Source organism: Microtus pennsylvanicus, chromosome 3 (assembly GCF_037038515.1).
Source record: "Microtus pennsylvanicus isolate mMicPen1 chromosome 3, mMicPen1.hap1, whole genome shotgun sequence".
NCBI classification, from domain to species: Eukaryota; Metazoa; Chordata; class Mammalia; order Rodentia; family Cricetidae; genus Microtus; species Microtus pennsylvanicus.
In genome coordinates this window covers 42,490,890-42,501,842 of record NC_134581.1, presented here as the reverse complement: position 1 = coordinate 42,501,842, position 10,953 = coordinate 42,490,890, and the positions used below count along the sequence as shown (strand labels likewise).

General features: G+C 44.7%; 1 protein-coding gene across 1 annotated transcript; it reads right to left on the bottom strand.

Annotated features, from left to right (window-relative positions):
* Nucleotides 1–3,626: 3,626 nt before the first annotated feature.
* Nucleotides 3,627–4,461, bottom strand: Dppa5 (developmental pluripotency associated 5). The gene is made up of 3 exons (XM_075967741.1): nucleotides 4,350–4,461; nucleotides 4,089–4,268; nucleotides 3,627–3,685 (listed from the first exon to the last, which is right to left on the bottom strand). Exons 1-3 carry the CDS (start codon nucleotides 4,459–4,461, stop codon nucleotides 3,627–3,629), a joined length of 351 nt encoding a protein of 116 aa, XP_075823856.1.
* Between the last annotated feature and the right edge of the window lie 6,492 nt (nucleotides 4,462–10,953).

Sequence of the window (10,953 nt, the reverse complement as noted above, 5' to 3'; positions counted from 1 at the left end):
GAAAAAAAAAAATACCTACCACCTTGTCAAATTTTTGAAATGCTTAGGAATCAAATCCACAGCTTCAAGGATGCTGGGCGAACTCCACCAGTTTCTCTGCCGTCCCATCCTCCCCAACCAAGCCTGTTTACGTGTTTGTTTGAAGTCACGGTGTCTTGTAGACAAAGATGACCTCCAAAAGTAGCTTGCAGTGACCTCAAACTCCTGGTTCTCCAGCCTCTACCTTTGGAGTGCTGGGATTACAGTGGACCACCAGGCTCATTTTAAAACAGGAACTGGAGGCGTGGCCTAACTGTTTACCTGATTAAGAGCACTTGTTGCTCTTAGGAGGCCCTGGGTCTGCTTCCAAGCAGGCTCCTTCCAAGGTGGCTCACAACTCCAGTTTCTGGAGATCTGAAGCCTTTTCTGACCTCTCAGCCACCATAAATACAAACAGTACACAGGCACATATGCAGGAAAAACACTCATATACATAACTAAAATTTAAAAAGATTAATAATAATAACAACCAAAACCCAAAGCTTTTATTTCCTTCAAAATATCTGAATGGTCCAGAAAGTTCAAGTCAGGATTCTCAAGAATGAGATTCAAAGGGCTTAATGTAGTGAATGACTGGTCCCTTAGCAAGCTAAACATGCATTTGTCTTTTGAGAGACCCACAGGATATATGGCATCTGATGACACCAGAAAACTGTATAAAGGCTGTCTGGGGTACTGTCTTAGAGAGCCCCGTGACAGGAACCTTGGAGAAGGTAGGGGTTCAGGCTAGAGTACCTCCTTCAGAGCCGAGATGGGAGAAGTCTAGCCCATTAAGGCAATGAAACAAGAACAGTCTCTCATTGGTGGATTAGCAATATTTATGGTTGCTGGACTGTGGTGGCACACTTGGGAGACAGAGGCAGGCGGATCTCTGCGAGTTCAAGACCAGCCTGGTCAACAGAGCTAGTTCCAGGACAGCCAGAACTACACAAAGAAACTTTGTCTTAAAAAACAAAAAAAAAGAACAAAAACCAATATTTATCATCGGGCTGGAGAGATGGGTCAGTGGTTAAGAGCACTTAGGCTTTTGCAGAGGATTTGGGTTCAGTTCCCAGCATCCACATGGTAAGCTCATCACCACCTATTTCCAGGGGATCCAGCACCCTCTTATGACAATCCACTCACATGCTATTCCCATAGATGCATATACAAAACATACAAAACTTAATTTTTAAATTAAAAATTAAAGAAAAATATTTATTGAACACAGGAATGGCACTTATATCTGTAATCCCAATAGTCAGGAGGCTGAGACAGGAAGATTGATGTTTGAGAGTCTGTGCTACATAAGAACCTGCCCCCCAAAAAACAAAATCAAAAGAAATATATATCAATGACCATACTTAGATGTATTATGTATCTCAGTGTTGGTGTATGGTGATAGATATATCTCAAAGATTGTGTGTATGTGAATTTATCTCATTGATGGTGTGTTTATGTAGATATTTATATATTTATGTACATGGTGATATATCTCAATGGTAATTCAAATGAGTACATGTGTGTATGTATAGGTGATGTGTATCTCTCATGGTGATATAACTGAGTATACATGTGTATGTATATGATGATATGTATCTCTCATGGCGATATAACTGAGTGAGTATACGTGTGTATGTATGTGGTGATGTGTATCTCTCATGGTGATATAAATGTGTATAAATGTGTATGTGTATATGGTGATCTGATCACTCTTGTGTCGGATATCCTGATTTGACAGAGGTTCAGGAAGGACAGCTGAAACTCATTTGTTTCCCTCTACAATCCTTATCCTCACAGAGGATTGAAGACAGAAGCACAATGCTGACAGATTTAAAGACAGGCAGTCTGTCTCCGTGTCTAATCACACTGCCCTAAGTATTTTTTTTGCTATACTCTATTGCCTCTTTTTTTTTAATTGCCTTAAATTCATATTCTAGTGAAGAAAAAGTAAAAATGAACTAACACTGCCAGGTTCATGAATGTCGAGAAGAAAGCCAACCTTCAGGCGGGGCTCCCAACGGAAATAAACCTGGCTTCTGGTGTTCCCCATAGTTCAAAGACAGCCTGGTCTACCGTCCAAGGAATTCCAAGCCACCCAGGGCTACACAGCGAGACCCTTCCTAAAAACAAAAACGACGAGGATAAAATGGGGCAGAAAATAAAGCCTATTATACACAGGTGAGATTGCTTAGGGCCTAGTGGGGAAGAGGCGTTTGGGTTTTTTAGTTGGATGGGGAGACTCAATGAAGACTTGGCACAGGGTGTGGTGGCAGGCGTGTATGGGAAGTGGGGGCAAGAGATCCTGAGCCACAGGGCAAATAATGCTTTCCTTGCAGGTCAGAACGAGAAAGCCGTTGTGGACACACTGGGTTTATCTCAACAGACTACGGTTTTCCTCCCAGTACTGTCAGTCTCTGCAAGGTAGTACTTATTGCTACATATGATGCTAGTTTCTAAGTACCCTATATATATGTGTATTTGGGTAAGAACACATACAGTTTTGTTTTGAGGTAGGGATAGAGCCTAGATTCGACTAGAACTTGCTTTGTAGTTGATACTGGCCATGAACTCCTTCCTGATCCTCCTGCCTCCCAGGTGCCTTGAGACCCTGCTTACGTTAAGTTAAAGGTAGTTGGGGGAGGGGGGTGCGGGGTAAACAACTTGCCTAAGGCCATAGAGCCAGAAAGCTCCCTAAAGTGGGATTTATTTTAGGTTATCAAATTAGATGCTAGGGTAAACTGAAATACCTACATCAGCGGTACTACAGCCGTCTAAATCCACCTTCCCTTTGGTGACTAATGCAGCGATTCACAACCGGTATTACAAGTGGACAGGATTTCACAACAGGTTCAATGCAGAAGCCAGAAGATCCCACAAGCCAAAACAAAACAAGAGTCTGGGCTGTGGTGGCACATACGCCTTTAATCCCAGCAGAGATGGGTGGATCTCTGTGAGTTCGAGACCACTGGTCTACAAGAGCAAGTTCCAGGACAGGCCCAAAGCTACAGAGAAATTCTGTCTTGAAAAAACAAAACAAAACAAAAACAAGAGAAAAAAAAAAACAAGAAACAAAAGATCCCACAAGCTGTACTCTGTCGAGGCATTTACAAGGATACAAAGGTGCACTGGAAAGGGCTCTGGCTCTTCCATATTCTTAAGGATGGAGAGCATGCAAATATTATTTTCCATCGGTGCCCTTTAGAGCTTTTGATTCTTCATGATCAACCAGCTGAACTCCAGACCGCATGGCATACACTTCCCTAGGATCTCAGTCCAGTGACAAGCTGTAAGGGTTAAGCTTAAGATTCACACCTTCGTGGTGCATCTTCGGATGTAGAACTGTGGCCTTCGATCCATTAGATACACAGTCAAGAAGCTATCTGATTTATTTAAATTTTACTGTTTATTATTTACTAGCAACCTTGGAAAGAGACAGTTTCATCAGACCTCACTGCAAGGCAGGGATCCAGGAATAGCTCGTTAGTCCGCGAAGGATTTATCAAAGTAAAAAACACACACCAGATTTATCAAAGTAAAAAAACACACACCAGAACCAGGCCAAAACTGGCCACAGCCTAATCAGTCACACTGCCTACAAACAGGCTTCACTCCAAACACTTTCCTAGTTCCAGGGTCTTCAAGGCTTCCTCCAGGTGGAGCATTCCTGCATGAGAAACACCGACAGGATTAAGTGCAGGGGAACAATAGGAGCCCTCCCGATTCACCGCCTCTAACGCTTCTTTTTGTGACTCTCTAAGCGGAGTCCAGTATTCTGGGTCTGGAACCAGGCACCACTAGGCCAGTTCTAACGTTCTCCTAGAAGCCTGGAGATTGGAGTGGGGGAGACACAGTTACCTCGGATAACCCTACCCAGAGGGACCAGTCCCAACCCCCTCTTATTACCTTACACACACCTCTGCGGCCCCAACCACTAAAAGATTCTCAGAGACTGCCCAGAGAGCAAGGGGTTCCAGGTGATGCCCACGGCAGGTCACCCTTCGGGGCATGCAGGCAGTGGAGAAGGGAGGTCAGCGTGGTGGAGGCATGAGCCTTGGTCGGAGTCTCACCTCTCTCCTGGCGTAGGCGGTACCTCTCAGCCATGGACTGAAGCATCCATTTGGCCCGAAGCTTGTGGTTGTAAGAGCCGTAAACTAAGACCTCGGTGAGTTCGGAAGACTCCAGGGTCTTCAGTTCGAACATAGCCTGGCTCACCTTCTCGAAGTGAGGGATTCGAGAGCCGTGTGGGCCTGTTGGAGAAAGGAAATGAGCGGTCCAGGCCAGGGAGCCTGGGCCTGAGCTTGGCAACCGGGACAAGACTTGCCACTCACCAAACAGAAATTTTAACACCAGTGTCTGGACTCGGAATACTTCTGGATCTTTCAGGTCTTCAGGAATTTTCACCCATGGTGGGATATCTTTACGGGTCCGGGAAGTTCCCATCTCAGTTCCTCCGCAAGCAACCAGTTCGCAGCGGAGACTAGTTCAGGATCAACCTTGTGGCCCACAACCCCAGCACCTGTGAGGGCGGTGGCTGGCTAGACCACACCCACTAGGGTCCTCCCACTTCGGAGCCCAATCTCAGACTCCCGGCTTGCACCTTCAGGCTGCGCCCTTGGAAGACAATGTCAGTCCACCATCAGCCCAGCCATCCTAAACTAACAACTGTAGTTGTTCTTCCAAACAGGGAATTTAAGAATAGAAGTCGGAGCCGATCGGTGGTGACGCATACCTTTAATCCCAGCATTTGTAAGGCAGAGGCAGGCAAATCTCTGTGAGTTCGAGGCCAGCCTAATCTATAAGAAAATGATCACTAATTGCTAAAAATTGTTGGAAGAAGGTGCTCGAAAAGTAGGTACTTAGAATGTAGGGAGCAACGTTGCTTTAGACTAGAAACAAGTGGCTTTAGAATAGAAACAATACAACAAAGGGACAACTGGTTTATCAATTGTGATGTAAACAAAGAAAGTCAGAGGGGCCTTTTATTAGTAGATTAAAGAGACAGTAGCCAGCCTTTTATCCCAGCAGAGGCAAGCAGAGCTCTGTGAGTTCAAGGTCATCCTGGTCTACAAAGAGAGTTCTGGGACAGCTAGGTCTGTTACACAGAGAAACCCTGTCTCAAAAAAAAAAAAAAAACAAAAAAAAAACACAATAAATAAATAAAGGGACATTAAAATGCTGTGCAAATATTCTTGACTCAAATACTATTTCATTGCAATGGAGAGAACAAATATGAAGTATATTACAAAGTTGTTCAGAAATATCTAGAGTGGCTGGAATAAGCACTTGGGAGGCTGAGGTAGGAGGAACCTGGGTTCAGAACCACACTGAGCTATGTTGTGAGACCCTGTCTCAACAACAACAAAAAAGAGGGGTCTTGAGAGACGGCTCCATGGTTAAGAATGCTGTGTGGAAGTATGTGTGTGAGAGTTTAGATGGTTATGTAGGCCAGAGGTCAGATCCCCTGAAGATGGAATTACAGGATTACATAGGTATTAAAAGACCAAAATCTGGATCTTTCCAAAGAGCGCTAAGGCCTCCTAAAGCTGAGCTCTCCCTGCTCCAAAGCAAAACCAAGGATCTACACGCTCCACTCTTCCACAGTTTTCATTCTATTGAAAATATTTTTTGTGTAGGTTAATGAAGTAAAAAAAAAATAAAAATAAATAAAAAAGGAAAGGGTGTGACAGCTTCTAGGTGTGGGGGAGAACGTTTCCTGTAGATGTGTGAGAACATAGCCAGAAGCGGGGACATTGGGGGAGCCCAGAGTGTACATATACCTTAGCCATGTGAGGAGAGCGGGGAGGGGAGGAGAGAAAGCAGCTGGGCCAAGAAACTGGCCAAGAGAGTAGACCAGAAAGGGCAGGCAACCAAAACGGCTGGATTATAAAAGGAAGGGCAGTCCAGCCCCTGGGATGGAGAAATTTAAGGTGAGGTGGGGTATGCCAGCCACACCCTATCATAGGTAGGGACTAAAGAGTGTGTTGAATAGGCACCCAGCCATTTGTCCCAGGTACAAGTGTGTGCACACACTTGTGGAGGCAGTCAAGGGCAGTTTAGAAGCCGGTTGGTTCTCTCCATGCACAATGTGGGACCTGGGATTTGAACTCAGGTTTGGGAGCAGCTCGTGGACACAGCACATAAGGACTGAGTTTGTTTTCCAGCATAGACTTAAAAAGCAGGGCATCCATGAAGTACCTATAATCATAGTGTTGAGCAGGGTGGTGGTGGTGCACATCTTTAATCCCAGCACTCGGGAGGCAGAGGCAGGAAGATCTAAAAAGTTTGATGTCAGTCTGGTTTATATTAGCAAGCTCCAGGAAATCCAGGCCCTATAGTGAGACCCTGGGTTGGTTTTTTTTGTTTCGTTTTTGTTTTTGTTGTTGTTGTTGTTTTTTAAAGGTGGGGAGATCTTAAGAGGAACAACAATTGTTGTTCTCTGGACACTCCATGTATTTCTCTACAGGTACATGTGAACAGGAATGTACACATTCACTCTCTCTCTCTGTCTCTCTGTCTCTGTCTCTCTGTCTGTCTCTCTCTCTCTCTGTCTCTGCCTCTCTCTCTCTCTCTCTCTCTCTCATACACAAAGTATATTAAGTTATAAAGCTCACAGAACCTAACATTGGCTTCCAGGACAGGCACTAAAGCTACAGAGAAAGCCTGTGCCAAACAAAACAAAACAGAACAAAACAGAAGCAAAATGAAACAAAGAAAAAAAGAGTAGCAAAATTAATTATGAAGTAGCAACAAAATAATATAATGGTTGGAGTAATCTCAACATGAACTGTATTAAAGGGTCACAGGATTAGGAAGGTTGAGAACCACTGATTTAAGGTGTGCACAGATTTACCTTGGGAGTTCTCAAAACTGCTCTAGGCCGCTTCTCAGGGGATTCCCGAGCACGGGCACAGGGGCTGCATCTCTAACACGCTATCTGTTAAAGCATGCTTTAGGGCAATCACTTGTCACTGCCCTTTAATCTTGGAGAGCAGCAGGTGTGTGGGCTCAGAGAGTTTTCCAAACACGAGGTATACTGCCTACTTCATCATCCATCACGATAAACCAGCTAACGGACCTTGAGCAAGCTAAGGTCACAGGCCTCAGAGTTGGCTGTCCCTGTGTTTTCCTGATGTTTCTTCCATTGCAGCGTTCTCTTCTCCTGAGAGTGGGGGACATTCAGGAGGGAAACAGACTTTGCTTGTCTGGGGACACTGAAGACTCACCAACCTCTTCCCAGGGTTCCTGAAACTGAACACCAGCTGGAAGAGGGAGGCTGGCTGGCTGAGCTGCCAAGAGCAGATCCTTGGACCTGTCAAGCCATGCCTAGGAATAAGAGCTCCAGCTTGTAGCTCTCCTGACCCCGTGTTGGGGAGGCTGAGGGCTGCAGCTGCTCTTGGGTCCTCACTGCTCCTGTAAGCCACCCTCACATACTCCTGTGACTCCAGTTAAAGTCACTGGGTCACCAGGCAGCACTCGTGTGCAGCAATTAGTGGCTGTGGTCTGTTGTGGGTTCCCGGCAGGGGTAGGTTGACTGTGTCCCGTGTCACCCCAGGAATAGTCTTTCACACAACAAGCTGATGTCTGTGATGTGGCAGCGGCGTTCATGGCCCGTGCTGCTTTCCCTTGCCCATGCCACTGTGACAGTCAGTCTGCAGGGCCACACCTACCCTTGCTCTCACCACTTTCAGGAAGTGGAAATCTTGGCACAGAAGTGCATGAGGCACGACTTGGGGACACAGGGCTGTAACCTGCACTGGGGAGGCAGAGGCAAGCAGATGATTGTGAGTTCAGTCCCAGCCTGGTCTACATGGCAAGTTCCAGGCTAGCCAGAGCTACACAGTGAGACTTGGTCTTAAAACAATTGAATAATAATAGTGCAGGAACTCTGGAATTAGACAAAGTTGTGGTTAGCTGGTTGTGGTGTCTTCTCTTTTTTAAAAAAATTATTTTTATGGGGGCTGGAGAGATGGCTCAGTGGTTAAGAGCACTGACTGCTCTTCCAGAAGTCCTGAGTTCAATTGCCAGCAACCACATGGTGGCTCACAGCCACCTATAATGAGACCTGGCGCCCCCTTTTGGCTTGCAGGCACACATGAAAGGAATGCTGTAGACATAATAAATAGATAAATATAAAAAAAAAGTTATGGTTCATGTAACTTTTTATTATTTTATGTGCATTGGTGTGAGGGTGTCAGATCAGTTGTGAGCTGCCATGTGGGTGCTGGGAATTGAACCCAGGTCCTCTGGAAGAACAGTCAGTGCTCTTAACCACTGAGCTATCTCTCCAGCCCCCGTGTTCTAACTCTTTATAGATGATTTACACACACACACACACACACACACACACACACACACACACACACACACACCGAACATTGCTTCTTTTATGTTGTCAACTTTATCCATTTCTTTCCTGGCTTTAAATGCTAGTGAGAGTGTGAGCATGTACCCATGCTCCTTAGGACTGAGCCTGGTGAATGTAAAAACAGATTTCAGTAATCTGTGCAAATATATGTATAAACAGTATTCCATTATTAGCAGTGTCTTCATGCTCTTACCTCTCAAAAATTTAGCCTATGCATTTTTATTGTTGTTAAGCCAATTTTAGGCTGCCTGTTTCTTCATCCCTATCCCATGTGCTAAGCATAGAAGCTCCTGCTGGGCAGTGGTGACACAGGCCTTTAATTCCCGCATTTGGGAGACAAAGGCAGGCAGAATTCCTTGAGTTCCTAGACAACCTGATCATCTACAAGAGCTAGTTCTAGGACAGCTAGACACAGAGAAACCCTGTCTCAAAAAAACAAAACAACAACAAAAAAAACTAAACAACAACCAAAAAGCATAGAAATACCTGCCTTGTCTCACAGAAACTTATCATCCTTTTTTCCGGAAGTGAATTCTATAAAAAATATTAAATATTTCTCTCTTCCTGTTTTCTCTCCCGGTGTACACACGGGGCTTTGCCTCTCCCCCCCCTTTCTCTCTCTCTCTTTCTTAATAAATACCTATGCCTATCAAAAAATATATTAAATATTTCATTTATTAAGCAGATTGCTGTAGCAAGCATTCTTTTTTTAAAAATATCTATTTATTTATTATGTATACAATATTCTGTCTACATGTATGCCTGCAGGCCACAAGAGGGCACCAGACCCCACTACAGATGATTGTGATTCATCATGTGGTTTCTGGGAATTGAACTCAGGACCTTTGGAAGAGCAGGTGAAGCTCTTAACCTCTGAGCCATCTCTCCAGCCCTGTAACAAGCATTCTTTTTGTTTGTTTGTTTGTTTGTTTTTCGAGACAGGGTTTCTCTGCAGCTTTGGAGCCTGACCTGGCACTAGCTCTTGTAGACCAGGCTGGCCTCGAACTCACAGAGATCCGCCTGCCTCTGCCTCCCGAGTGCTGGGATTAAAGGCGTGCGCCACCACCGCCGGGCTGTAACAAGCATTCTTAAATCTACTTTTCCAGTAACTTCTGGACCTTCTGATACTTCTACCATTAGTTTGCATTGATTTGCTTGTTCTTAAGTCTTAACTCAGGTCCACAGACTGTGAGTGAATTTTCAGATAAAGACTTGTTTGCTTGCCGGTGTTCTGCCTGCATCCTTGTGTGTCTGTGTATCACATGTGCCTGGAGAGGCCAGAAAAGGGCATCAGAACCCCTCTAACTTGAGTTATAAGCAGTTATTAGCCTCCATGTGGGTGTTGGGAATCAAAGCTGGGTCCTTTGGACGAGCAACTGGTGTTCTCAGCCACGGAGCCATGTTTCCAGCCTGCAGGGCTTGGCATGATGGCTCAGCAGTTACCTCAACAGTTACAAACTCTTGCTGCTCCTCCAGAGGAGCAAGGTTTCAGTTTCAGAACCTATTTGTTGGCTCACAATGGTTTTCAGGTCCCTGGGATCTGATGCCCTCTTCTGGACAACGGGAGCAGATGCACATGGGACAAAACAGAGACACAGAAGAAAAGAAGTACTGGGAAAAAATTTATTTTTTTGGTTTTTCTAGACAAGTTTTCTCTGTATAACAGCCCTGGATATCCTGGAACTCACTTTGTAGATTAGGCTAGCTTGGAACTCACAGAGATCCGCCTGCCACTGCCTCCCAAGTGCTGAAATTAAAGGCGTGCACTGTGCACCATGCCTGGCTTTGGGGGAAAAAAATTAAGGCAATGAATATAAAACTAAGTCCTATCACTATACCCGTGAGCACATGCTCATAGGGAAAGGACATGTGGACAAAGGTGGGAACCCAGAGGTAAGATCATGTGACAACCCGAGTGGACCCAGACGTCAAACCTAGGGATCAACAGTTCCATTTACAAATTCTAACTCCCAGATTAAAGACATGAATTTCTGGTGTTTAAGCTATCTACTTTGTGTCATTTTGTTGTGGTACCCAAAGAAATTAAAACATTTAACACTTTATGTTTGTTTATAATCCAGTTGCCAATATTAGTTTTTTTGCTTGTTTGTTTTGTTTAAGAGATAGGGTTTCTCTGTTGCTTGGGAGCCTATCCTGGAAGACAATGTTAGGTTTCTGTGAGCTTTATAACTTAATACACTTTGTGTATGAGAGCCTCTGAGTGTGTGTGTGTGTGTGTGTGTGTATGTATATATGTATGTACCTGTATAGAAATACATGGAGTTGCGCACGCCTTTAATCCCAGCACTCGGGAGGCAGAGGCAGGCGGATCTCTGTGAGTTCGAGACCAGCCTGGTCTACAAGATCTAGTTCCAGGACAGGCTCCAAAACCACATAGAAACCCTGCCTCGAAAAACCAAAAAAAAAAAAAAAAAGAAAGAAAGAAATACATGGAGTTTCCAGAGGTCGACAATTGTTGTCTTCCGTAAGATCTCTTCACCTTTAAAATAAAATAAAATAAACAACCAACCTGGGGTCTTCTTGGATGACCTGGAGATTGCTAACAT

Coding starts and splice junctions, on each gene's coding strand:
- Dppa5 (XM_075967741.1), bottom strand. CDS start 4,461: ATGGGAACTTCCCGGACCCGTAAAGATATCCCACCATGGGTGAAAATT. Junction 4,269..4,349: donor GGTGTTAAAATTTCTGTTTG/GTGAGTGGCAAG, acceptor TTTCTCCAACAG/GCCCACACGGCTCTCGAATC. Junction 3,686..4,088: donor CCGCCTACGCCAGGAGAGAG/GTGAGACTCCGA, acceptor TTTCTCATGCAG/GAATGCTCCACCTGGAGGAA.